Source organism: Cardiocondyla obscurior, linkage group LG03, assembly GCF_019399895.1.
Source record: "Cardiocondyla obscurior isolate alpha-2009 linkage group LG03, Cobs3.1, whole genome shotgun sequence".
NCBI classification, from domain to species: domain Eukaryota; kingdom Metazoa; phylum Arthropoda; class Insecta; order Hymenoptera; family Formicidae; genus Cardiocondyla; species Cardiocondyla obscurior.
The window spans coordinates 5,433,940-5,460,922 of NC_091866.1; the positions used below are offsets into that span (position 1 = coordinate 5,433,940).

A 26,983-nucleotide genomic window follows, 5' to 3' on the forward strand; every position below is an offset into this window, starting at 1 on the left:
TTCACCTTGCTTCTCAGCGTCTTCTTCGCCGGTTGACGTGCAGTAGTTGAACCACGTACCAGCCGTCTTACACAAGGACGAGATGCACCATTATTCATCGGAAGAAGCATGAAAACGCCATCTGCCATCTCTCCGATCGCTCGATGCAATAAGTAAGATTTCTAATGTTTCGAGTAACCAGCCACTATATTTCCCTGTAAATTTACCGTTCGATTAGCATGATTGAAGTATTGAGTATCATTTAATTCGAAATACGTACAGTGAGCGAGTAACTCCAACGCTGATGGGACAGTACAAGAGCCATGTCGTGATCGCGCAACACGGAAAAGACGCTGTGTCTTGCGCTTACGCCAATATTAGCCGAACGTTGCGTTACCAAAGTCGGAGATGATCGAGGTAGACTACATAACGCTTTTGTAAAAGTTAACAGAGTCCTCGAAGTGTATATTTCACTTTACTGCTCAGAAAATTCCAGAGAGTGTCTTCGCCGGTTCACGCACAATGAATCACGTACTCGCGCTGCAAACGCGAACTGTGCCATCGTTAAAAAGAAGCAAGAGGTGCCATCTGCCGTTTTTACCGCTGTTACTACTATGATCTTTTTTCATCCCTCCGACTGCTCAACGCGATAAATAGAAATCTAACGGTTAGAGTTGCTAACCAGTATATTTTTCCTGTGAATTTATTGTTCGTTTAGCATGGTTAAAAAGCATCGCTTTCCGAGGTACGTACGGTAAGCGAGTAGTTGCTACGCTGATTCAACTCACATAGTAGTCAACGTTACCGCGCAACCTGCGCGGTACGAAACAGTCGCCGTGTTGATCCAGTCGTCGCAACACTCGGTGTATCCAACTCGCATCGCCGGTCGTCGCTAAACGTTTCTTTACGGTACGTATCGCCACCGAGAATCCGCGCCTAGTGAATTTAATCCGCGATGTGAAATCGGTGCTCGGACGTCGTTCTTCATTCTCTCCTCGCGGGGCGCATGAAATTGGCCGCGAATCGCCGATCGTTGAAAAGGAAATATGGCGTTTCGACGACGACTAGTGTACGTAACTGTAGCATGGCGTGCGCCGAGTTTCACACAAAACGCAGAACCCGCAACAACACACGCAGAGTGCCAACAGTCACCAGTCCTCCGCTACTCCCACAACTACTCCCCCCGTCCTTGGCACCTTTGGCGGTCGAGTCGCAGCAACAATTACCAAATCGGTCTCATCATTGTACAAGGTTCGTGCCGTTTGCAAGTGCGCTATTTTGTGAATCGTATTCTCGCGCGATCATGTCTCTCTTGCTTTATCATTGTTCCTTCGTTACCGCGACATAACATAATGGACTCTACGTCGATTTTTGTTGAGAATAACGCAAAGTGTGACCGCGATTATTCGGTAATTAGCACGCGCGAGTGTAATTGTGTTCTGTATTGTGCGAGATCAACGGCGTCGGAGAGGAAACGAAGACCTGATGGAGTGGTTCGAGATCGGACGACGATGACCAGAGGGACATCCATAGGGACATCGAACGACGGTGACCTGAGGGACATCCACGGGGACATCGAACGGCGGCATGAAAACGTCTACGGTGAGTACTACTATTTATTCATTTATGAATTTTACCCTGGAAACAATCGTTCAGTTCATTTTTCTGTCGATTTATTCAAACGACCCGTTCATCTTCTGCGAATAGCTCACTCCAGCCCTCTATTGGGTACCGAACAAAATATTTCGTCGACGACATAACCTACAAAACGTCTCGCATAGCTTGTATAGGTTTTTCTCAATATACTGAACTGGCTGCACCGCTCTACACTTGTCAAAATTCATCTTTCTCTTTCCACGTTAGAAGGAGAAGGATAAATCTCACACTAGTCTAGCGACAGCCAGTTCAGCAAATTCAGCGATAAACAACAGATTTCTAAGCATGCCAAAATGGCCAATCTGAATAAGGAGTTAAACGAGTACCTTCTTAACAATAAAAGTGAAAAGCAATATAAAATCGGCATCCCGTCGGTAGCTATATCAAAAGTAAACTTGGGAAAATGGTTTAGAAAAAGCCCCGTCGACGAGGCGGAGGAAAATGCGGGATGGATAAAAAATTCACGCAGAGAATGTTGTCCTGCCATGGTAGTGCATTTTCTTACAATTTTACCAAATCTGTGAATAAATCAATATTTATATTAATTAAACTAGGTAAAAGTTGGCTAGAGCATCAATATAAGTGGGACAATTATATTTAGAATTGGAGATATTTAAATATCTTGCCAAATAGTTTATTCTTGCATTAAATAACAAATAATAAAATATTAAATTCTTTTAAAAAATTAACTATTACATTCTATTTACAATTTACATTCTACTTATTTTTATTTCAATAGACAAAAATACAAAGAGGCATACTGTTTGCAGTATGCCTCTTTATGGGAATATTGTGCTTCTCTCTATCTCTGTTGTATACTCCTGTTTTATTACTCAAAGCAAGAAAGTTTGCTCTGCTTTACTCCTTAGGAAGTCTCTTCTTTGTAATGAGGTACATATACATGTATTTAAGAAATGTTACATATGTATAAGTGGATTATCAAATTTCTAATGTCAGATTTCTTTCAGTTTATTTTTTTTATGGGGACCAAATTATATAAAGATGTTATTCACAGCTGAGAAGAAATACTTCACTATGTTGTACTTTACATCGTTAATAGGCACGCTTTATTTTGCTTTACATTTACAATCAACTCCCTTGACAGTGTTGTGCACTGTTTTGCAGCTGATAGCTACATTGTCTTTTTTAATAAGTCATATACCGGGAGGTACAACTAGTATAGTATTCCTTACAAGAACACTTTGTTTAAGATCGTCACTAAAGCCAAGTTTGCCAGTGTGATAGCGATAGTATACTTAGGAATTTTAATATTTTATTATTTCAAAAGTTCATATTAAAAAATCAAATATATTAAATAATTATCAATCAATTAACGTCTCTATAGCTGATTGTTATTCAAGATAATTTACAAGAGACTGATTTAAATTTTTTGATATGTATATTATGGAATTAAATCCAAATCAATTTAATATTACATACAATCGAAAAAATATAAGAATTAATTTCGTTACTATTTCTGATTGTTATTAGAAATAGAATTGTTGATTAGAAATTTTAATAGAATTGTATTTCTTGTGTTACAAAACAGTTCTAGTATAAGTATCATTTAATTGACAATATAAAATGTAGAGAGATAATTCTTGTATATAATATATAAATATAAATATTTTTTTTATTATATAGATTTTTATTTTTTCTATCTATAATTACAAAAAAGTTAAATTTTTCATATATACACTTTTGATTCCTGCATTACACGCTTTATACTAAAAATCATATCGAAACTTTTCACTGAATATATAAATTATGTTGACAGTAAGCTATGGGGTATCTCTATCGCTTTTTCTTAGCTAACTTGGTCGTTTTTCGTTTCTCATTTCCTTTTATACGTTTCACTTTTAACGATAAATAGCTAGGTTCGTCTTTTCTGGGTCTTTTTAATGTATGACTTTTTGTATGCTTTATCGAATCTGCATTATTGTCGATTACTTTACGTTTCTTGAAAGTTTGCTCCTTTTCTATATCGTTTGATTCTTCTGTATGCTTTTCGACCTTGTTACTGCTAGGGTAAGAATCCTTATCCAAAGGAATAAATTCATCCGATGTATTTAATGATATTTGAGAGACTTGAATTGTTTTTTTATCGGCCGTTGGCGGTACGAAAGCTCTCTTGTTTCGTGAAGTTCTATACTTATACACATTTGTGAATGTTATAACAGGCTTTTCTGGTGTAGGAATATTCAGATCAGTATCGCAACTCGTGTTTGTGGTTTTCGGTTCACACGTCGCGTTTTTATCAAACATCTCGTTCAAGTTTAAACGTGGAAGTAAACTATCTGGTGGCTCGAAATTTTCAAAAGTTTCTGCTATCAATTTATATAATGAATGGCAATCATTATCCGGACACTGCTTTATCTCTTGCTGCAAAAGTAATAAAACTTAGAATAATCGGTCAAGTTTGTCTTTAAAATATCAATATTTATTCATTACCTTTAAACCAAAAGCTGCTGCAGCAAATCCCATTTTTTCTAACGTGGTTATTTTTAAAATTGGTAATAAAAGAACAGGTACTTTTTTGTTAACTGCCATAGTGACAACATGTTTAATTATTAGAGGAGGTTCAACATTAGCATCTAGTAATATGCAACATATGTTATCTTTTTCTAAAGCTCTAGTAACTGCATTAATACCCATAATCATAAATTTCCTAAAACAATAATTAGAAATTAGATAAAGTGCTTAAATATTAAATAAGACAATATAAAGGATATTTACAATATATCTGGCCTTGGAGGTACAGTCTCTAGCATTTTTTTCCGAGCTAAAACACGCTCTTTTTTTGGTATATTTTTCAGCATTGCTTTAGAAATTTTATTATTAGTCTGTTGGATTGACGGTAATACCCTATACAACATATTCACCTTAATTAAAAAAAATACTTTTCAAGAGTATCTATATCATAAATCAGACTTACATATTTAAACTTTTTATCAACTTTGGATACTGGTCTACATTGATGACTGGCCTAAAAAAAACGTTTTTTTTATAATTATAAAATGCTGTAAAACGCTTCGATAAAATATTAATTTTAATAATAAATAAATGGTAAACAATACTAATACATTAAATAATTAAAACACTAAAATTTGACTTATTTAGAAATTAATAAAACAATTTTTTTAATACCAGAAATTTGGGTGGGGTTGTGCCAAAATATTCCGTAAACGCTTGACAGGTCCTTTTTTGGCTGACAAGCTATGTCTCTGCTGATTTTTTGTTAATACTGGCGTAGTCATATTTATTCGTACATCGAATGCTCTTCAAAGCACTGAAATGTATAGGTTATGTACAAGTTAAGTAAACCAAACGACAAGTCATATATCGGAAATATCAGGAAATATATATCGAAAGTTTTATAAGTATAAAATCAACTTTTTAGAAGGTATTTCCGCAGAAAAAAAGAATATTTACCAGCTTACATTATCGATAAAAACAATTTTGAAACGAGTTTTTTTTCTTGTACTACAAGAACTTCTGGCACATGCACCTAGAAAATAACCTTAATGTCACTTAATTTCTTAAAGATTGAAGACAAATTAAATTTGCTAGAATATTCAGAACATTAATTGTAAAATTAGAAGACAATACTCGAATAGAAATTAATATTTAGGTAAAATATAATATATTTAAAATAAATATTTATACGTCATATATTTTAAATATTCTTTATTTTTGCTTTTAGATAAATCATTGTTTTATATATCTAAAATTAAAAACTTTTGTGATTACAATCGTATGTGGTATATCATTACAATATGAATAAAAACGTAGACGCTTTGTCAGAAAAAATTGACGATCTGATGCTACGTAAATTAGAATTAATAGAAGAAAAGGTTAGTGGAAACATTCAAATGGAAAAATTGATGAAGGATGGCCACATTGAATTGGCCAAAGCAAAATATATTCGTGGGAAGGAAAGTATCAGTATGTTACAAGTTCCAAATAATGAAGATACAGTAAAATCTCTGTTTAATTTGGAAACTAAAACAATAGATGAAAATGACGATGATGCGTCATGTTTTGATATTAGTTTGAAACAGCTGAGTAAAAATGAAGATGGGCCAGAGGACCCTATAAAGTGGTTCGGTGTACTAGTCCCACAAAACTTAAAGAACAGTCAAAAACGTTTCCAAGAATCCATCTATCTTGCTGCCAAGATAGCAAATGTACAAGCAGAATTGATCTCTGTACTCTCCAAACTTCAGACACTGTGTATTGAAAAAGATAGTTTATGTTCTCCAAATGGTATGAAAGCTTAATAAACGAGGATAAATAATTTTCAAAAATTGTTATATAATTATAAATTAGTATAAATGTTAACCCGTCAGAATGCAATAAATTTTAAATTACACAATATACATTTACTAATACATATAACATATTACGCATAAAAAAAAATTATTATTTTTATGTATAACATAAAATATATGTAATTCTGAGGCTGATACATACAGTTACAAATTAAAGCATTTTATTATTATCCTAAATAAAATTTTTTTTTTCTGCTTTCGATAGTCTTGTTATAAAAATTATTATGTATTGGTAAAACAGATTTACCAGCTTCATGTGACGTAGTATAACATGTGAAGTATGAGAGTCCTTCGATAACCTAACCGGCTAAACCGTTCACGTTTACAAAGCATTGTATTCTGTCAATTGTTTCGTAATGGCAACCGTCGAAGAAAACATGAAGCGTCCGGATTTTCGAGTAAAAGTCAATTTGTCGAGTTTTTTTCACGATGCACGTCGGTTCTGTTGGATCTTCATCGACGGGATAAATATCCAGCGAATTAGCGATATACAACGGCATCTTAGCAAAATGTTTTCCATTTCCGAACCGTTTCATTTATTGTTGAATAACACCGAATATCTGCCACCAGTAGAAGATGTGCGCGTACTTAAAGAAAACGAGACAATCCTGTTAGTACGGTTGTATTTGATGAATATTTCTTACCATTAAAAAGTTTTAATTACGTTTAGATTGATAGTTCTTGCGATGCTTTAATAACAATCTGATAAATTGCAGGGTAATTCCTGGATCAGGTTTAAACAACACAGTGTCTGAAGTTGGAGAAATAAGCAATGCTTCTAGTTATAATGGAACAGATTTATCAAGTCCTAAAACTCAAAAAATTACACAGAAAACGTTTGAAAGTATATCTAAGGATAAGTTTAAAAACACCATAGATATTACTCGACCATCTTCAATGAGTTAGTTTGTTTTATTTATGTCATTTTATATAAATTAGATAATAAATATAAAAAAGATTTATAATAATAATTTACTTGTTCATTAGATACTACAAGAGATATGACGTTTTATAGTGTAATTAATGATACAATTAATGATACAATTAATACAGAAGGTACTAGTGAAGATGATACTGAATCTAAAACTACAGAGAACAATTTAATAGAAGATTGTGATGTAACACAAGAGTCTAATGCATCTTCTGCAAAAAGAAAACGAGTGCGAAAAAGAAAGCCAAAAAATAAATCTCAGTCTATTATGTTGCATAATGAAACTGAAGAAACAGAAGGAGTAATAACAAAAGAGCCAAGCTCAAAGAAACCAAAAATAATAAATTCTTTTACTATTCCATCTGGAAAACATATACGATTTAATAATACAGAAGATGAAAATAAGCTGGCAAAAGAAATAGTGCAAGAAATATCTGGGAATGAATCTTATTTAAATAAAATATCCTCCTTAGGTCTTTCTACACTTTTGGCATTGAGACATAGCTCAACGCCAAAAACATTTGTGAAAAAATGTAAAAATGGAATTGAAACAGAAAATAGCAAGACTGAAACTTTAACTGAAGATTTAGAGAATAACACAGAGAAAATTGTGCTAAACAATATACGTAGAGAAATGCCACCACAAAAAGGTAACTCTTTGGAATCTTTAGAAACTGATCTAGAAAGTCTTCCTATTATGACTAGAAAACCAGAAATTAATGACATTATTGCTTTTAAAGTAAGTATAGCATATAATGCTTTCAAATTAACTGTTTCTTCATGTTTTATATTTTAAATTTGAATATATTTTCTAAAGCAGCATTAAATTTCAGATTTTGAAACTTGGTGGAGATTATACGCCTCAGATATCTAAATATATTATTACAAAAGTAATAAAAGTAGATGCTGCTGTAAACCCTTTCATGTATACTCTTATAATACTTCGTACGTAACATATATATTTTCAACGATATTTAAAACTATCGGCTATATTTGATAACTACAAATTATTTGCAGGCGGTAAAGAAGAGGTTAATTTGCCGTCCGGAAAATTCTCTATCTCAGACGATTCTGAATATTGTTCGGATGTAGCTACATTAAAACTGGATTATTCAGAGATGAGAGACATACGCTTAATTCAATAATTGTTTTGTTTTATACGTACTTCGTTTAATTTAATTTAGGTATGTGTTTGAGTTTATTACTTTTTTAATACGTTATCTATTTTTTACGTTTAATAGTTTTCACATTTCAATTTATTATCTAATTTTACATTTAAACTTGTGATACGAAGAATTTTTTTAGTTTAACCGTACACTTTCATAAACAGATTTATTAACTTGTTTTATTTTACTTGATGTTCGATAACATTTTTTAAAATTATCTAATATTTGATAAAATATAAGTTCTTCAGTCAGTGCAGTATTAGCCTGGATTAATGAAGATTTATCAGATTCTCTTTTATTCAAATTTTTAGTTCTTGCGACTTGATTTTCATCAAAAAGTTTAAGATTGTTATAAAATGTCGTAATTTTTATCAGTAAATTTTTATATTTTCTGAAAGTCGGAGCTAGCCCGATATAATTTTAGGTACATTGTTACGTATTAAGGCGTACAGCATACATTTAGCGAACAAACAGCGAACGCGAGCATTCACAAACGAATCGATCACTACAAAAATAATACGCCAACAGCATACATCAAATGTTCGTGGTCGCTATGTTCGCTCGGTGTTCGTTAAGTGTATGCACACTTTTACACGACTACATTTAGATCGAATATTTAACAGGCAGTAGGAAAACGTAACATCAGACGATTACTTTTTGATAAGGACTATGTGTCATATGTGACTCAATGTATTTTATCTGCTTTTCTGTTTGATTATTAATGATGGTATCGTAGTGTCAGCATGAAGTCTAACCATATGTTCAACAAAATCATAGTAAAAAAAAAAAATCAAAGCATTTAATTTAAATAAGTAACAAGGTGCCTAAAAAAAAACATAAAAATATATTATATTTTATTTTTAATCAGGAACGCAATTACCGGCGATATTAAATGATTAAACTATTTATATTTTGTGATTATTTGATTAACGTAATCGACGTAGGATTGCTTCGCTACTTCTTGGGAAATGCCCTTCTTCTTGTTCCAAGCTTCCCACTTGGCTTTTCCTTTCAAATCCAGCATGCCGGGTTTAGCTGAAATAAATAAAAAATTAATAAACTGATTAAATTATTAAATAATTTTTTTTTAATGATTTACTGGAAATATGAATGTAATTCACCATGAAGTAATTTTATTATAATAATATAACGTGAAATTAAAAACTTATTGCTCGCCCTTTTTTATGATACCAATAAAACTTACAAGTATTATTGTCGCCAACTGTGGCTTGCTTGAACAGAGCGTAAAGTTCTAAAAGCTCTTCGTCGCTAGGACGTTTTGTTAGCGCCTTCACAGCTTCGGCAGCTGCTTCAAATTGCTATAAGCAAAATACAATTTTATTACCTTAAAATAAAATTGCATTAATTACTCACTTATATTTAATCTCGTGTTAGTATTTAAAAAATTGTCAGAGACATTATTAAAATTATAATATTCATTATGTATTGCAAGCAACGTAATATATCAAGCGTCTTATAAATATGGATTATGTTCAGAAAAGGCCACGAAAGTAACCTTTGGTCTTGGATGACAATGCTCTTTCAAAAAAGAAATGGCTATCATGGTCATCTAATAAATTAACAATGTTTTTACATTAAAATAAAAAAAAAATAATATTAATCTGTAGACTATATAAAGTAGCCAAATTAAATGAAATTGCAAAGAATCGTACATTGATGGTGTTAATTTTAACGCAACAATACTTCGTCTTTTAGTCATGTAATTTTTAAAATCACGAGATAAAGCACATAATTGCAAATAATTTTTTGCCGTGATTTTCAAACTTTTCAATGCAATTAATTCCATGTCTTTCACATGTAGTTTATAACTGTATTTAATCAAAGTAAAAAAGCAAAGTATTTTTTATGTACAAAACGTCCAAAAATGCACACAATGTTCACAATGCACTTCATGCACCGCGATCGGAAATAAAAGAAAATATTAGATACCTCTTCAAGAGACATTTTTAACTAATCGCACGACTACACAGTAGATATTAAAAGTACTTTCTGACCGTCAATCGAATGGTTGCCGAAGTTAAAACGTTAATCCCCACCTTACGGAACTTATCACGATTCCAGGGTCGAACACCACAAACTCATTTCTGTTTCGTAATAGATAGCTTATAAACAGATTATTGCGAACGTAATCAGAACTCATTTATATTTGCAACTTCTTTGCAATAATTATTCAATGAAATAAATTAAAAAAGAAACATTAAATTAATTTAATAGTGTTGCGATACATTTATTTATGAATAGAGTATTGTTAAATATATTTAGCGTATACTCTTTCTTTTTCTTTTTCTTCTTTTTTAAAAAAATTTTAGATTATGAGTTAATATAGCATTTTACAGGGGAATACTAAGTATTTATAAAATGGTATACCGGTTTTAAGATTGACTGTAGAATATCCCGTTATTGGCAACCATCACTTGTCTAGAAAGCTTTCACGAATTGTACATACACATACGTGAATGCAAATAGTTGGAAAATAATAATTTTATATGTGTTAGTCAAGAAATTCCATAATAAAATCTATAAATTAAAAGGAATTAATAAAAATTTTATTTTGCAATTTTTTGAACTCTTAATCTTCTAATTAGTGATAACTTTTGATCTTTTCTCTGTTTTATTTTATTTTACTGTCTCGACACTTTTGATAAAATTAAACAATAAAATTTGAACAATCTTATTCCTATTAAAATCTCTAAATAATTTTTGTAATACTTTTTATTTCATAAGTTATATATATTTTCATGGAATTTAATTACATAAATTCTAAATTAATTCCTTTTAATTAATCCGTATTTTTTTTCTTTTTTTTTGTGTAAAATAAAGCAGTACCTGGTCGACCGACATTGGGTTGTGAATCTGCTTCGTGTAAGAGCTAACTGTCTACTGACTGTGGCTGGTAATCACGATTCTACGGTTTCCGAACGCTGCAGAGTGTTATTACTCTAGCTGCAGAAGTGGGGAATGCACAATCTCGATCTGATTACACGGTACCACGATCATTACAGATGATTGTATGCATAAATAAATGTGATAGCGGTTCAAAGTTTATTGAATAGATTACGATCAATCGAAGCATGCGTTTCAATAATAATATCAAAATAGATATATTGGTATTATGATTACTAATAAGTATTTTAAAACATTAAATTCTTGTTAATCACATCTGCTACTTGATTGTGTAACTGATGTGAACGCGCAACTATAATTATTTCACTTTTCGATGCGCTGCCAAATTAGCTGTGGCGCGTTAACGATGAGAGCAATTTAATCATAATTAATCTAAAAATCCACATGAGCAAAATAACGATTGCAATGTGACATAACTTTAGATTAAATATATATGTTTAACAATAATTATCAGATAATTATCTTTCAGAAGGAAAAGACAGATTTAAGGTTCCTCTTTTTTTTTTCGCGGTACTGATTGTGCTTTTGCTTGGACTTTGCACGGCGAGAATAAATGTAGTAAATGTCAAGAAATTGTAGACTGACATTCAACAGACGGGCTATCGCAATTGATTTTTGGTTATCTCGATGCGTGGAGATTAATAAAAAAAAAAAAAAAAAGATAAAAGGATTAGCTAACAGTGAAAATGCACGATGCTCGCAAAGTGCCAGCGTCTGGTACGAAAATAAAAAATAAAAAAGGAGAAGAGCAGGTGTCTCAAGTTGCATTTGCATAAATAATACATCCCATGTACCTATTACATGCAAATTACATTTAATTTTCGGATTTAATGGAAAAGTAAATTGACACGGGAATGATTCACGTGGAATAATGAGTAAAAGTAGCGCGTTCTCTGCTTTGTTTTCTCTCGGTAGTGGATAAATCGATTGAACGTATCATATTTTATTATGCTCTACTTTGCAAAGAGGAGCCTTCTCCGAAATTATGATTTTGGTCCTCGCCCGTGGTATTCGGGGGAAGAGCGAACGAGGCCAATGTGCTACATCGGCATCTCAGACTCACCTGTGCAGGCATGCTAAAATTTCCTGACTACCTCTGACGCACGATTTAATAAGTTTTCGCGCACACATGCGTACATATGTGCACCTAAACGTCCGCACATACGTATTCATGACGTTTCGCAAGAGATCAATTCTATAATATTTATCGCGTTATATTGTACGTCACGTTGCATTATTCGTTGCGTGGAGCAAACTTTAAATAACTTCTTAACCTTTTTTTCTGAAAAAAAAAATTTTTTTTAGGGAAAAAAAAAGACAGTAACATAACAATTATTTTTTTTTTTATTGTTATCTCAATATGCTGATAATTACACTCTGCCGTTGTATAAAATTATCTTTCAGCGAATTGCAACTCTCACGTCGTGACATTTATCTGATAAATTAATTATAATTAGGTAGATTTAATAATTAATTTTCAGATTTAGGATACTTTCTGCAAGATGAGACGAGTATATTGCGCAAAAGAATGGTCACGTTGCGTACGCGAGAGTCAGCAGAAAAATTGATTACGAAAGTACGTAAGAAGGATAAAACGGAGAAATTCCGAAAGAAAGAATGCGGAATCACTGAACGATATTATGTTGCAAGTAATTTTTTTTATCTCTCATTGCGCATCCTTCCTATCGAGATGCATTGAGCTGTGAAACCAATATGTTGTAAATATTTAATAGAAAGTAACGTATTAGTAAAAATTAATTTGAAAGAGAAATCTTAACAAAGGTTCGCGCTTTTGTACAAAATAACGCTTAAAGTAAAAGTATAGTTATAAATAATTTAAAGTGTTTCTTCTTGCGTACATTTGAAATTTGCAAGTTACTTTCACTCTTTGTTCGTGCAATCTTAATATAATAATAAATTAAAAAAACAAGAGATTTGATCGATTCGATGCACACTTTGAGCGTCCATTTATATTAGAATTTAGAACATAATTTTATTAATAATACTACGAGTCGTGTAGTAAAAAAAAATTTAATTTAATTAAAAAACTTTCTGTTAAAAAGAATTTATATACAAAAAAAGGTATCTACGTACGGAATGAGTATTAGTAACAGAATTAGTAACAGTAATCTATACTCAAACCTGTCATAAATTACAGATAACGTCGCGGCTTATTATTTCTATAATTAATACTATTCTTTTCTTTTTTCTTCAAAGGCAGGTAAAAAAAATCCACGAATTTACGCATAAGCGGCTTAAGGAAAGCACGCGATCCAACGATCCATGGATCGTTGATCCATGAGCTACTGGCGAACGTGCTGGCGGAGTATTGGTGAACGAGCCTCGCCGGGGATCGCCGAGCGGCACCGACAATTCGCTCGAGCTCGCGCCTCCACGGCGAGCCTGCGTGCGCGAGAGTGCTCCGAAAATCCGACGTGAGTGCGGTCGCATGATTTGCCGCCGCTCGATCATCGGCGATCGATCGTCGGCGTCGACGTGGCCCGGGACCGGAGCTGAAAGACCGTCGCGTCGACGCGGTCAGTGCGCGTCGCTCCGCGCGATCGTAGATTTTTATTGCGCCGCGTCGAGCGCGGCGCGCACGACGGGCCGCGTGCGGGTTTGCGCGGGATACGAATTCCTTATAACGGATCGGCAATCTCTTCCTGGAGGCGAGCAACGGGCGAAGCCACGAGAAGAATCATTTTTCCTGCTAAGAGTTTTTTTTCGCGCGACGCGACTGACGGATTCGCACAGCTGTTTTGCGCGAGACGCGCGGCGTGCCATCGTCGAGCTCGTCCCAGCGGCTGTAACGTTTTTATTATTTTGTTGTTTTTTTTTTTACGTAAGTTTTAATTAAAAAAATACTCAAAATATCTAACGCACAAAAGGGAATCTGTCTTAAATTAAAACTGTTCAGTGAAATAACGATCGAGTTAGTTATGTGTGAATTAATCTGAGTTTTTTCTCTCTCGAATTTTTTATGAGAAAAAAATTGTAAAAACAAATGTGTGGAAGAAGGTGATAATTCTTTATTTTTTTTTCTTACTAATTGTACGTAATTTATGGAGAGAGTCTCTCGAGAGAGCTCGCAGACTAAGCATTTTGAGAATATAATTTTTTTTGGTGTGACAAACAACCGCTGCAGCTCCCAAAGAGTGACGTCGCGAATCAACAAAAATATACATGCGCGATAAGGGCGCACACACGAGTGCGACTTATCAGCGTTTTCGCGGAAAACGTTTGGTCGTACGGTCTTAACATCCTCCATCAGATTATAATTTGCTACGATGATTTTTCTTCCTGCACTTTCGAGTTGCGTGATTACTATTGTGCTGCAATTCAGAGGCACGTAATAATGCGCAGTGAAAAATGCAAGCTCATTAATATCTGCTGCGAATAGAACGGCATTGTTTGGAATTACATTTATTGTTAATAATAATATAAAACAGAAAAATCGGATGGGGAAAAAAATATAAAAAATTAATGCAGAAATGTAAGATGCCAAATAAAATTTGTGCCTTGCATTTAAATTCAAGTTAATTAATGATAAAATTGTTGTGAAAAAAAAAAAGAAATTAAAAGGTACTGCAATTGAGAATCTTTTCAATATTTCAGGTTTGAGAAGGCAAGAATGAATAAGAACTTTAAACAGCAACATGATATTCACAAGAGACTGAAGTAAAGAATCAACCTTCCAAAGTTCGAAAAAGGGACGAGATGAGCCCTTCACCTACTGCTAATCGGAGTTTCCTGCATGGAAGCGGCAAGGCTGCTTTAATCTCCGACAAAGTTGTTTACGCCACTCTCGATAGCTTAGCCCTAAAACGAACGCGTTTGCCACTGCAATTGCTTCCCGTGGAGAGCGACAATATCGTAGATAATCCAGACAAAAAAGAAAAGAAGCCTGTTAATGGGAAAGCTTCGATTAAACGACCATCTTACAAGGTATGTAATTATTATACAAAATATATGTTTTGGTAGATTTTAAAAATAATTTTTAAAAAATAATGAAGATATATTACATTGATAAATTTATAAAATTATCTGGGCTTGTTGTGATTCATGCAATTTAATAATAATTCTAACGAGAGATAGATTTGTGAAAATTATATTCTTTCTTTCTCTCTTTTTTTTATCTCTGAAAGATTTAAAAAGATATTTGCAATTATTCTTACGTATTCATCCGGATATGTGCTTGAAACAAGAGTTTACGTAGCTCTCTGCAAAAGAAGAAACGAAGTAAAAGTTCTCTCTGACGTACGTGAGAATACGGGATACGCATATGCGAGTACATGAGCAAAAGGATGCTAATAGTCAAAGGAGTGGCTTGTTAGTTCTTACGACGCTACCTCATCACATAGGATAAGAATCGCGAAGTTGGGGCATCTCGATTCTCCACCGGTCGCATTATTTCGACGCTATTGTTGTGAGAAAGGGCGTATTTCAATTCGAAAACTTAATTTAAAATTAATGCACAATTTTATCAAGCCGCGCGACATCGACTTTCAACGTGTGATACAATTCTATTGCGGCGCAACTGCAATTTTCTTGTATCGCCGACATTCCATAGACTTGATGAGAGTGCGGAATGCGATCAACAGGTAGAAATCACAGCTTACGGCCGACGCATGTGTTGCTCGCTATGAAACCGCAAAATTCCACTTTAACTGCGAATATCGCACCTTTCTCACAATTAAATAAAACGTTTGATTAATTTTTATTTCTCTCACAATTACATCTCTATAGAAAAAGATGTTTCCAGTTCTTCTAGCATACTTTAATTATTATCGTAAAATGGAATAGTTTCCTAACTTTTTAAGAACTTTCTCCCTTGCAGCACTCACCATTTCGGTTTAATTAATCATCCATTTAATTATGTCCGTTTCCTTATTAGGTCAAATCCGGAGCGAGTCATCAATGGAAAAGTTACTCCAAATGCCTGGCCTTCTCTTCTACGAAGACAGAGAACCAGTCAACGACTCATGCCAGCAGAATACCAGATTCCGAAACTGAGTGCAATATCGAGAATACTCTCAAGAAGGAAATTCAACCACTAATAAATACGACAAGAGTCGTAGAAAATGCCGTAGAAAGTCTATTTTCTACAAAACCAGCTACAAAGGAAGAATCTCACATTGGGGACTTTCAAAGCTGCAATAACGATGATTCGACACACGCGCAAACGAAGACAAATTCTCACAACGGTTTCAATTTTATTGAAGCCCAATGCGAAAAAAAAAGATGCTCAATAGAAAAAAGAGACTCCAACGCATCCAGCGATTACGAAAAAATTAGCATAACTGATTACAAAATGTACACTCCTGATTCTGAAGTTTCTAACAAGACAGTTCCTGAATCTACTGTACACATATACAAACTCGAGAAAAACTCTGCGATTCCAAGCACGGTTACGAAATCAAAATCTGTGAATGATCTAGCGGAGAGAGAGGCTACGTATGAGATTCCTTTCGCGAAATACTCTAAGCAAGACCGGGAATCCGGCACGAGCGATGAGAACGATGACGCGTCATCGCGGTATAAGAAGAAGAAGAGGCGCTTTACCAGAAACGTCCTATACTATGTACCGCGGCATTTAGTGAGGCAGCCAAAAAAAAAGAAAAAGAAGAAGCTAAAGAAAAAGCACGCTCTGAGCAGCTCGCTGGGCTCCCTCAGATCGTTACAGACAACGTCCTTCCCGGGAATCGATTCTGACTCACGCACGAAGACCAGAAGCCTGTCAAGGGATGAGCTGAAGACCGTAATTATCTCATCGCCCTCGAACTTCGTTCACGTAGCGTCCGCTACAAATCTCAACCTGGCACAGAATCCCATTGGCTGCGATCTGGAGCAAATCGTGATTACTCATCAGCAGATATGCGCCACGTTACCTCTGCTTGTTAGAAAGGAGGAGCGAGGCAAGAATGAAAACATCGAGCAGCTGAAGGCCACCGCAAGAATGCCTCCCGCGGACGGCGTAATTTCCAAGCAATCCGGGCAAAACCAATCAGCCGTCGAAAGCGTCTTGGGTACGTTCTCTCTTGACACATCGTCAGATTTCTTTGTCGAGTTCGATAATCGTGAAAGAATTTATGTAAATAGTCTTACTCAAGTGCGACACGATTTGCGCAATTGTGCCTTTGAATTTTTACGAGTCAGATAATTGAAGATATTGATCAAATATGTACAAACAATTTTCTTCCTAATACTATTAATAATCGTTATATTGAAAATTACAAACGTCGGAATAAAATAATAATTTTTATTTTATAATTAATTACATTCCCATTTTTATTTAAAGATTTTCTTACTAAATATTTAAATGTAGATTTTGATTTTATTATTAATATTTTTATGAATTTTTTTAGTTGCACTTGTATTATTATAAAATTTTAAATATAGAATTGAGAGGCGTGTTATCTTCTTGTTCACACAAAATAGCATCTTCTGTGATATACAGCGGTATCTACATGAGATTCTGACAAGAAATTCTTTTGCAGATAAGAGTGATCGTACGAACTATGCGGAGATACAGAGCGATTTCTCGAGGGATTTGCTGGCGAAAGTTTTGGAGTTTGGCCAAATGGTGAAAATCACGACTGGGAATCAGGCCGATTCGCCGGAAGAAATGTATGAGCCAGTCTGCGAAGCTTCCCCTGCAGCGCTGCCACGGGCTAATTGCAGCTTTTTATGGAGCAACCACGGGGCAAAGACGACATTTGCAAATGACAAGCCTGATGCAATCACTACGTGCTGTGTCTCGAAGGAAAACGACGATGGCACTGACAGCGAGGAATACGACGACATTGGACCACCGAACTTCATCGCTCAAGAGGTATAGAACGATCCATATATTTAAATAAATTTGTCTGAAATATTTCGAAATAATTATAGCTTTAAGTTTAATTGTAACTGTTAATATTATGTAATTTCTAGTGAAATAATGTTCTGAACTATCGACGTGTAAGTTAAGCTTTCACAATTAAGCGTGTGATGCATTAAATTGGCAACCATCAGTAAAGGTGAAACGGAATGTTGAATAATCGATTCACATCGCACGATACTTCTACGCTTGCAAATTAGTAACGGAAATAGGGTATCACGAACGACGTGTAATTCGATTCACTTCTCGAATTTCGCTTTCGAGGTTCCATTTGCACGCGTCTCTTTTTTTTTTTTTTTTTTTTTTTTTTACGCATCAAAAATTAGCAATGGTTTTATCGATGCGTGCAACATTAATTATGCGTTTCTTCAAATTACAATAAATATGCATGAGATGAATTTCTTATCAGGAATCGGACTACGACGACGTGGGTCCGCCGATTTCTCGTCTCGAAGTCGAAGCATCCAGTGTTGACGGCGAGGAAATTTATGACGACGTGATGCCACCCAGTTTTAAGCAAGACAGTTCGAAAATCGTCGACGAAAGTGATTACCTAATTCCGGAACCGAGAGACGAATCGTTGTGTAAGGAGCGACCCGTGGAATTGCAATCCGAGAGTCACACGACGGAGACATCGTCGCGTTTTGCTGCAACGACGAACGACGATCAGTATTTCTCGACGATTAACAATGAATATTCCAGCGTAGACTGCGAAAGTCACCTGAGCGAAGAAGAGCGGGACGAGCTGGGTGTGTATGACGACGTCGGCATGCCGCCCGGTGAGGAACGTGTCAATAGCCTTTACGCCGGATCCGCACCTGGCTCCGTGTTAGGATTGACCTCGAACGGCAAGGAATCTGAGTGGGAGGATATGGAAGAGGCCTCGTATGCCTCACACTACCCTTGTCAGATCAATGATCCATGGTAAGTGTGGGAATGAGAGAAGAGCGGAAAAAATTTACGAGAAACAACAGGCTCAAAACATTTAATTTTGAAAATTATCGGGTCATCATGCAAAAATCCAGAGGCATCGTAGAGTGCGATGTCCGCGTTCGCGGTACAAATATTCAAATAAGGCTTGTCTTAAAAAAAGAAAAAAAAACTGTCCAGCTTTTCCTGTCTGCATAACGCGTCAAGCAAGTACCTGGAAAGGAATTTACTTGGTGCACGCGTACGCGATAAGATTTTACTTCGAAAGAATGCACATTTTTTCACAGTTTCAGTACAGCGATAACGAAGTGGTATTAAAGACAACGTGGTTAATTACATTTACCTTGACCGGAGGCAATTAATCATGATTAGACTCACAAGGCTAATATATATATAACGCGACGAATTGTTCGATGCAAATGTTTCGGAAACAATACAAGGGTCGTCGTCGCGATAACGAGTGATTATAAATGACGACATGTTAAATATTGTTATCAGTGCATTCCATGTGGAGATGAGTAAACGTTTAAAATTATTCATGCGACACTATCATATCATAGATAATTATAACGCTGACACAGAAGTGATACAGGTTCGAAGTTATATTAAACAATTTGTTACAATAATATAGATGCAATATGATTGCAGATAATATACTAATGTAAATTTATAATTTCAGTGGTAGGAAGACTGAGGGACAAGTGGCGTCGAGCAAAAAGAAGTTCGCTCAACGATGGTCGCGGAATGTCAGGAGGCAACGGTCCAGGAGATCTCGCAGAAGCATCAAGACGACACGGATGACCCGCGATACAGTCGTCGACGGTGAGTGCCGGAGAAGAAAATTTTACTGTCAAGTAAACGGCGCGTGCCGCAACGTAACGTTGCTAAGAATACACGGGTGTTTCTTCTCGGAGGCATTTCGGTACGACCTGCGTTCTACAAACCGCGCATACGCACGTAAGTGCGTGACTCGCACGTAAAATTTTCACGTGAGACTCATTCTTCCAGAGAGAGAAATGCTGCAATATAAAATTACGCTTCGCACGTGCATGAATTCAGATTTGCCGTTGCAAGAATATCGCGGGAAAACGAAAAGAATGAATTTATTTTTATATCATATCCTATTACATAAGTGACTCATCAAATGATGTTTTAAATTGCATGTCGCACGTTTGCAACGTGCTCTACTTGCATCAAAATTTCAACTGAATTACGTATATAGTAAGTTTATTTCCAATGAGATAATTTCTATAGTGTCACACACAAGACGGCCAATTAAGTCTACCAGTAGTCTGATGGCAGACGGCAAAAATAGGCGTGTCGTTAAGATGGAGTATGTTATATAGTTATCGTTGACAATGCCGACATTTATAAACACATTACGCACAGGCTCGCGTCACGGAATTGCCCAGTGACTTTTGAATGCTGGACGGCTACGTGTTTCAAGTCGTGTTTTGTATTTTCGATATTGCTCGATGATACGGTATTTCTAAACAGCACGTCAAACACGTGACAAGACTTACCCGAAGTTTTTTTTCCATTTATAGCATAAATACTTCTCAGTAAAGAAAAATGAAATACCGCATTGGCGAGTCGTGTTCGAAGGACACTGTAATTGACTCGACATACCGCCAGCATCGCCTTTAATGTAGTAGAAAGACAAGGTCGCGCGAGGCCGAAATACTACTACAAAGCATCTACTCTCCATTAATTTCGAGTTCCGCTGCACATCGCCGCGTGATCGGAATGCGTACGCGATTGCACACAAAGAATGAGCCGAACCGCGCCGCGGAGAATGACCCACCGATGACGACGATTTCGACATCAGGCTGAAACTAATTAATTCACTAACATCGTTTTCGTGTTGCAGCCAGCCAGTCTGGAAAGCGTCGGAATTCTCAGCTTCGCGTCGTGTTAATTATAATTATAATTCTTAAAACAAGAGCTTTGATTAAGTAGGTCTACCCCAAACTAGAACGGACGAGCGAATTTATGAATAAAAATATCGGAGGTGCCGATTCCGCGAGAATGGTAGCTCGCACGCATTGTGATAGTAATAAGAACGGATGATCGCACGGTCACATATAGCGTTGAGGTAAAAGCCACTTGTTCGTCACACGTGTTTCTGCGACGACCGGCGGACGTAATCACGTAACGAGCTCGCACATGCGTGCGTAATTGCCGTCCTTTTTTTTTTTTTCTCGCAACATGCGACCGCCATATGGGCTGATAGATGAGAATGTCGTAACTGTCCGTTGTAATGTGAAATACGTTTTATTCGCGAGAGAAGCAACGCTGGTCGCTCGGAGCGAGAAACGGTAATTTACAGGCGATAGTTGAAGGATTCGCTTAAGCCACTTGTACGCGCAAGGTTGATACAAGTTAGAAACCGGTTATTAATTTAAGATAGCGAACGAAGCGCGACGTGAAAACCAAGAGATGACAGTCCGTGAATTCAATGAATTCCAGATCACGCCGGAAAAAATCGAAAACGGTTTCGAGCGTTCCGTTTTACGGAAAAAAGGCTTCGTTTTGCACGGTCATCACCTCGAATGCGTACTAACGATCCGCTTGATTATAAGCTTCTCGCTCGATGCGCTCGATGATGAAAATCTCCAGGCACTCCACTGTCTGCGTATTAGCTGCTTGTTCTCGAGACAGTACCTCTACGTTTTTTAGAAACGGAGAACTATCAGAAATGTTTTGTATAGATCCAGATAGTTTAGTTCTCGGCCGTCGTATGAGAGCTGCTTTAAAGAAGAAATCGTGTGAGGGCCCCTTAAGAAACAAGCGAGGTGAAAGCGCCAATTGCGCGCTCTCATTGTCAGTCACGGCCGAGCCGCGAGCTGTACGGTTGTTTCTCTGGGCGATTCTCTCGTCGAGGTTATTCGTTAGCGCGAAAATCAGCCGGATCTCGCGACAGGCGGAGTTTTTCCACCTAGAGGAAGTGAGGAGGACCTTTTTCCTCCGCGGAAGTTCCCGGGACGCGCCTCGTCGGGGCTCGTCTCACTCCCCCACGAGCTGCGCACCGGGATGCGAAAATGAGAGAGACGCTGAAGACCCGACGACCCAACACGCAAGGTAAGAGAGGGGCTCCCTCGTCACGCCGCTTGCCCGCACTCGCCCGCTCTTCGTCGGATTTCGCCAAAATCGAGATCTTCAAGTTTGAGAACGCTGCCGGGACTTTCCGTCGTCGTGGCAATTTCTCTCTCAAACGTCCTTGATTCGCAGAGCCGTCTCTGTCATATCACCGACGAGAAACCACCGTCGATCGCGAGTCTTAATTGTCCCCCGACTGTTCTCTTTAGAATTGTTCTCCAGCTCAATTAACTGTCTCATCTTCAGCCAGCTTCCATCACGGTTGCGTAATCACTCTACCAGTTGGAAGGATTCTTCGCAGCTTCATTCTTTTGTTATCTTTTTTTATTTTTCGCTTTCTGACCACGCTAAAAATGACCCGATGGATTTATTCGTCAGAATCCTCGCGTTTCGGTACAGATGACGATCTCGCGAGTCTCCTCGATCTCAAGGAAGCGGCTCGCGCGAATAATAAAAGTTTCTACTTTCCTCGGTAGTGAAAGATCGAAGAAGATCGCAGTCAACTGCGACTCTTCTTCCTCTCTCTCTCTCGCTCTCGGAAAAGTTGATTCGAAATCCAACCGGTTCGCCGTTCGCGTGAATCTTAATTTATCCCCGATTTTCGAATCGATATATTTTACATTTCTCGAAGACGCGAACGTTAAAATCGTTGGAATCAGCGAAACGAAAACGCACGTAAAGTTCCGTCGCGTTGGCGATCTTATTTGGCTCGCATCACACCTCGCATGTTAGTCCTTATTCGCGTCTCTCTTGCGGACGTGGTCCAGCGCGTGGGCGTGAGCGAGCGTCTCTGGATTCCTTCGATTCTAGTTTGGCTTGGCGAGTCTAACCTTGAAACCGGATGATTTCAAGTGGCCGTCAGCCTGGGCGGCGGATCAGTGCTTCTCATCGGCAGCGAGCCGCAGAAGATCGCTGGGGATTGGAAAACGTCGTGTAGAGATGACGACCTGCCGAAGAAGACCCAGGGTTTGGTCCAGCTACGCGTCGTCAGCCTCGACGAGGACGTGGACACCCAGGAGACGTCGTGTTACGTGCACGAAGGTACCTTACGCGGGGTACCTCGGATCACGCGAGAAAACGCGGACAGAGAGATGAAAGAAATTAAATGAACCACGAAGAGTGTTACATGTGATACAATTACATACTTGAGAGAAGCAAAAACTTCTTTCTTGTAGGTAATATTAATTTTTTAGTAAGTCTTGTGCTACTTGATCTCTAGAGAGAACCTTTTAAAATTAATTCTTTTTTTATTCTGTCTGTATAGAACAGGATTCATTTTTTAATCTTTTTTTTTAATTTCAGGCACTCTCTTTCGGTTTCAATTGATTCAATCATTCATTGTGAAATTTTTTATTAATGTTAAGTGTTACATTTAAATTTCTTTCATTCTGGTATTATACTAATTAAGAAAAACGTGATTGTATGTGTATATATATTATATATTGGGAAACCGTTTAATGACCGACATAATGTTTCTGTTCGTTTTAGTACGATTTTTATATTCTTGCAACGGCCCGAGAGACGTTTAAAGAATAAAACTACCAATGCGGCAATTTTACTCTCGTATTTCCGTAGCTTCGGCAAGCAAATAAGTACGAAAGATATTTTTTTTTTTACATGAGATTGGAATGCATGGACATGTACAGATATTCTCGCTTCTTCAGAGTTAAAGGAGAAGCAAGGAATACGTGATGAACATAATATCTTCGTAACAGCTCGGTAATTTTCCTAATCAGACTTTCTCTTTATCAGACAACATTTCCGATGATAGCACGTATGAGAGCCTCTATTCCTGTCAACCTGATAACTTGAGCAGTGATTCTGAATCGGAAGCGAGTATTACGCGACATCCGTGCAACGATCGCGTAAACGACGCTTATCAGGAATGTCCGACAAGACCAACTCCACCGCCACCAAGAGAAGTCAGCTTAACGCAGACTTTGGGCAGACGTATCAAGATGCTGCGGAGAACCTGGAGCATCACCAAGGGCAGCCTGGGCAGAATCAGACGGCGAACGTCCATCGACGAGTCCAGCTTTGACGACAAAGAACAGTCCGTCAATGAGTCCCACGCCGACGCCGGGAGGTATTTTAATTTTCGCTTGAAGCACTTCAGTCGAAAAAGCATTATCAGCCCGCCGACTTTCTACTTGGACGAAAATGACGGGAACGATGGTATTCGCGACAACAACAACGGCATTACCAAGGAAGCGATTTATACCAATAGCCAGTACATGGGAAGCAGCAGCGATGACTCCTCGAGAACTCCGACCGGTGTCGACGTCGGTGAGTCTTGATTTTAATTTACGGCGAAGTATGCATGAACGATAAATATCTCTAAATAAGGAATTAGAAATCACAGCCATGAGTGAAAAGTTTTACTCGCTCACCTGCTATCTGATTTTATCAATACCTACTGAATTTAACGAATCCCACGAGCCGTATATCGAGGTTTTTTTATTCTGCGATTTTCGGAACATTCCCACGTGTAAGAATGCGCTCACCGCGCTAACGCAATAAAAAGCGCTTGTATACTTTCCCTTCTAATTAATTACCGTGCATGTTAGAATTTACGATTTATGCGTATTCACCTGAGCTTGACTGTCGTGCGTTTATGCATGGAAGTTAGTCGATTAATAAAATATTATTATTTTAGATCATTACAGTGTGCTCGCCGATCAGGAACCTCTCTACCAATTTTATGCGGCCGCGGTAGCTCGTGTGGCTTTCGAATCGGATTCCGAAGGGTATGAAGAGGTAATATTCTTATATTAATTAAGCTTAATAATTAAAAAAATCTTTCGAATAAATTATCTTTACGAAATATTGCATAATATATTTTATTAGAAATTAATTGAAAATATATACATGTTCAGAAAACATAATGCTTTACTTAGGTAGAAGATATAATGTGGAAAACAAAACCAGCCACGCCGGATCTTGTTAAATCAGGACAAAGAATGCTCTGGTGTCATACTCCACAAGTGATACATAGTGGCCTCTTACGTAAGTTACAAATTTGTACATTTAATTATGATACGTACATAATTATAAATATTTTTTACACGATAAAATATAAATAAAATTTTTTTTTATTATTAGAGAAATTAACGCCAGAAGAGAAGAAAATTCAAGAAGCGAAATTCGAGATCTTGACGTCCGAAGCGTCGTACTTAAATTCTCTTCGAGTCCTAGAAAACGAGTTCCTCAATAATTATACATTAATAAATGAGATTTTAACGCCGAGCGAAAAAAATAAATTATTCAGCGGAGTACCGAGCGTATTATCGGCGTCACAAACGTTCCTAACTGAACTGGAAACAGTATGGAGAGAAGACCCGATATTACCGGGCTTATCGGAAGTACTGTTAAGGCATGCCGAAAAGTGTCAGGCCACATATGTGGCGTACTGTTCGAATCAAGTCAGCATTGACACAACTTTAAAAGAACTTAAGTAAGAAGAGAACTTAATACAATTAATTTTCTGAAAGTTTCAAATAAAAATGTCTTTTTATTTAATTAAATGGTAATAAATATTGCTTTGGATACAAATTATATTTTCTATTGTAGAGCTCGTAAAGGCGTAAAATTTTTAGAAACTCTCAGACGCATAGAGATGCAACCAGCATGCCAAAATTTATCTCTTCATTCCTTTTTAATGCTACCAATGCAAAGAGTTACAAGGTTTGTATTAATATACAACACTTCGTTATCAATAACAAATTTATATAGAAGTTAATTACACGTTGCTAACTCTCCATAGACTACCCTTATTAGCTGATGCTATTCTTTCTAAATTATCGATGGGAAATTCGGATAGAATGTCTTGGGAAAAAGTTTTGTCGACTTTGAGTAACGTCGTTGCTGAATGCAATGAAGGTGCACGAGCTGCTGCACAAGAAGCCGAAATGGAAGCTTTAGCTAGGTATAACTATTATCAATATATTAATTTTTTTATTTACATAAAATATTACATAAAATATTACATAAAGTATTACATAAAATAAATTGTACATATATTTAATCACAGGAAACTGGAGTATACCTCGAAAATTAAACCAATCGTGCTGAGAGGTAAACAATTAGTTAGAAGTGGATCGGTCGTGCAATTGTCGGCAAGAACAGACACCGAATATAAGTTGACGTTCGGGAAAAAGTTTACCAAAACACCACTTTACCTTTTATTACTCACTGATTATCTTCTAGTCACAAAATTAAAATCTAAGTAAGATATTATTTAATATAACTATGTTTCGTTTTTTACATTATAGTTTTAGATAGATTTATTCGCTTGAAATAAATTCTTTATTGATAATCATTTTTAATTGATAAATATTTTTAGTGCTCACGACGAATGCTACACCGTCATAGACGCATGCAAGCGGAATCTTTTGGCTCTGGAATCGGCTTCTGAAGATTCGCCCTTTGCCGGACGGAATGCTATGGTATTGACTTTTCTGGAGAACCATTGTGGCCGTCACGTAGAGTACATCTTGACATGCGAAAATAATACGGAACGTGAACGATGGCTGGAGGCTGTTTCACCGCCCAAACGCAGCTTAGTTGGAGAAACGTTGTATGAATCGTGGGACTGTCCTCAGGTGATGGCTAAATATTCATATTCACCAAATCAACCAGACGAGCTTTCGCTACAATCAGGTAATGTAATTCTTGAAAAAAAAAATTTGTTTTATTATTCAACAGTTATTAAAGGTTTATAGTGCAGTAGATATTTTGGAAAATTAGATCAAATTATATTTTTTAGGAGACGTAATAAATGTCTTAAGGAAAATGGCAGATGGTTGGTATCACGGTGAAAAATTGTTAGACGGCGAGCAAGGATGGTTTCCTGCGAATCACACAAAAGAGGTTGCATCAGAACACGTACGCGCGCGAAATCTAAAACAGCGACACCGTCTTTTAGCACTCAGCAATAGTGTGATACAACAGAGAAGAGCGAGACAAAATCAAGGGTCTCATTGACGAAATTAAAATATGATCTGAGCTCGAATTAATCAGACATTATGATTGTTAATAAATTATTTCTATGATACCACAATATTAATTCTTTACAGCCTCGTCTAAC

General features: G+C 36.6%; 6 protein-coding genes across 13 annotated transcripts; 4 read left to right on the plus strand and 2 right to left on the minus strand.

Moving 5' to 3' along the window:
• The first annotated feature begins 819 nt into the window (after positions 1 to 819).
• Exn (Ephexin) lies at positions 820 to 26,950 on the plus strand. 6 transcript variants are annotated; one of them, XM_070674898.1, is made up of 15 exons: positions 820 to 1,581; positions 14,604 to 14,933; positions 15,883 to 17,014; positions 17,486 to 17,820; positions 18,278 to 18,792; positions 19,478 to 19,620; positions 23,650 to 24,183; positions 24,554 to 24,654; positions 24,795 to 24,903; positions 25,000 to 25,351; positions 25,468 to 25,581; positions 25,661 to 25,822; positions 25,928 to 26,122; positions 26,240 to 26,556; positions 26,663 to 26,950. In XM_070674898.1, exons 2-15 carry the CDS (start codon positions 14,706 to 14,708, stop codon positions 26,878 to 26,880), a joined length of 4,455 nt encoding a protein of 1,484 aa, XP_070530999.1. In that variant the 5' UTR covers positions 820 to 1,581; positions 14,604 to 14,705; the 3' UTR covers positions 26,881 to 26,950. The 6 variants fall into 6 exon arrangements, with proteins under 6 accessions (XP_070530999.1, XP_070531003.1, XP_070531004.1 ...); XM_070674902.1 differs by lacking the exon at positions 820 to 1,581 and adding an exon at positions 13,463 to 13,794; XM_070674903.1 differs by lacking the exon at positions 820 to 1,581 and adding an exon at positions 13,812 to 13,830.
• LOC139113643 (vesicle transport protein SFT2C) lies at positions 1,590 to 3,415 on the plus strand. Its single transcript, XM_070674935.1, has 3 exons — positions 1,590 to 2,123; positions 2,375 to 2,526; positions 2,604 to 3,415. Exons 1-3 carry the CDS (start codon positions 1,929 to 1,931, stop codon positions 2,875 to 2,877), a joined length of 621 nt encoding a protein of 206 aa, XP_070531036.1. The 5' UTR covers positions 1,590 to 1,928; the 3' UTR covers positions 2,878 to 3,415.
• On the minus strand, positions 3,304 to 4,916 carry LOC139113640 (uncharacterized). Its single transcript, XM_070674931.1, has 5 exons — positions 4,783 to 4,916; positions 4,571 to 4,621; positions 4,372 to 4,500; positions 4,087 to 4,303; positions 3,304 to 4,017 (listed from the first exon to the last, which is right to left on the minus strand). Exons 1-5 carry the CDS (start codon positions 4,890 to 4,892, stop codon positions 3,430 to 3,432), a joined length of 1,095 nt encoding a protein of 364 aa, XP_070531032.1. The 5' UTR covers positions 4,893 to 4,916; the 3' UTR covers positions 3,304 to 3,429.
• LOC139113644 (coiled-coil domain-containing protein 115) lies at positions 4,919 to 5,915 on the plus strand. Of its 2 annotated transcripts, none has more exons than XM_070674936.1 (2): positions 4,919 to 5,266; positions 5,339 to 5,915. In XM_070674936.1, exon 2 carries the CDS (start codon positions 5,412 to 5,414, stop codon positions 5,913 to 5,915), a length of 504 nt encoding a protein of 167 aa, XP_070531037.1. In that variant the 5' UTR covers positions 4,919 to 5,266; positions 5,339 to 5,411. The 2 variants fall into 2 exon arrangements, with proteins under 2 accessions (XP_070531037.1, XP_070531038.1); XM_070674937.1 differs by having other exon boundaries at positions 4,919 to 5,038.
• Positions 6,323 to 8,718, plus strand: LOC139113635 (coilin). The gene is made up of 5 exons (XM_070674925.1): positions 6,323 to 6,576; positions 6,683 to 6,867; positions 6,954 to 7,636; positions 7,731 to 7,842; positions 7,915 to 8,718. Exons 1-5 carry the CDS (start codon positions 6,323 to 6,325, stop codon positions 8,040 to 8,042), a joined length of 1,362 nt encoding a protein of 453 aa, XP_070531026.1. The 3' UTR covers positions 8,043 to 8,718.
• On the minus strand, positions 8,905 to 11,046 carry LOC139113647 (acyl-CoA-binding protein homolog). 2 transcript variants are annotated; one of them, XM_070674942.1, is made up of 3 exons: positions 10,911 to 11,046; positions 9,268 to 9,382; positions 8,905 to 9,098 (listed from the first exon to the last, which is right to left on the minus strand). In XM_070674942.1, the coding sequence occupies exons 1-3, from the start codon at positions 10,923 to 10,925 to the stop codon at positions 8,965 to 8,967; spliced, it is 264 nt and encodes an 87-aa protein (XP_070531043.1). In that variant the 5' UTR covers positions 10,926 to 11,046; the 3' UTR covers positions 8,905 to 8,964. The 2 variants fall into 2 exon arrangements, with proteins under 2 accessions (XP_070531043.1, XP_070531042.1); XM_070674941.1 differs by lacking the exon at positions 10,911 to 11,046 and adding an exon at positions 10,014 to 10,171.
• Positions 26,951 to 26,983: the final 33 nt, after the last annotated feature.

Excerpts from the sequence above, each read along its gene's own strand:
- LOC139113643 (XM_070674935.1), top strand. The coding sequence starts at position 1,929 with ATGGCCAATCTGAATAAGGAGTTAAACGAGTACCTTCTTAACAATAAA. Across the intron at positions 2,124-2,374 it reads GAGAATGTTGTCCTGCCATG|ACAAAAATACAAAGAGGCAT; the intron begins GTAGTGCATTTT and ends TTATTTCAATAG. Across the intron at positions 2,527-2,603 it reads AGTCTCTTCTTTGTAATGAG|TTTATTTTTTTTATGGGGAC; the intron begins GTACATATACAT and ends GATTTCTTTCAG.
- LOC139113640 (XM_070674931.1), bottom strand. The coding sequence starts at position 4,892 with ATGACTACGCCAGTATTAACAAAAAATCAGCAGAGACATAGCTTGTCA. Across the intron at positions 4,304-4,371 it reads CCTCCAAGGCCAGATATATT|GAAATTTATGATTATGGGTA; the intron begins GTAAATATCCTT and ends TTATTGTTTTAG. Across the intron at positions 4,018-4,086 it reads CAGCAGCTTTTGGTTTAAAG|CAAGAGATAAAGCAGTGTCC; the intron begins GTAATGAATAAA and ends TTACTTTTGCAG.
- LOC139113644 (XM_070674936.1), top strand. The coding sequence starts at position 5,412 with ATGAATAAAAACGTAGACGCTTTGTCAGAAAAAATTGACGATCTGATG.
- LOC139113635 (XM_070674925.1), top strand. The coding sequence starts at position 6,323 with ATGGCAACCGTCGAAGAAAACATGAAGCGTCCGGATTTTCGAGTAAAA. Across the intron at positions 6,868-6,953 it reads TACTCGACCATCTTCAATGA|ATACTACAAGAGATATGACG; the intron begins GTTAGTTTGTTT and ends CTTGTTCATTAG. Across the intron at positions 7,843-7,914 it reads GTATACTCTTATAATACTTC|GCGGTAAAGAAGAGGTTAAT; the intron begins GTACGTAACATA and ends AATTATTTGCAG.
- LOC139113647 (XM_070674942.1), bottom strand. Across the intron at positions 9,099-9,267 it reads AGTTGGCGACAATAATACTT|CTAAACCCGGCATGCTGGAT; the intron begins GTAAGTTTTATT and ends TATTTATTTCAG.
- Exn (XM_070674898.1), top strand. The coding sequence starts at position 14,706 with ATGAGCCCTTCACCTACTGCTAATCGGAGTTTCCTGCATGGAAGCGGC. Across the intron at positions 24,184-24,553 it reads TCCGACCGGTGTCGACGTCG|ATCATTACAGTGTGCTCGCC; the intron begins GTGAGTCTTGAT and ends TTATTATTTTAG. Across the intron at positions 24,655-24,794 it reads ATTCCGAAGGGTATGAAGAG|GTAGAAGATATAATGTGGAA; the intron begins GTAATATTCTTA and ends TGCTTTACTTAG.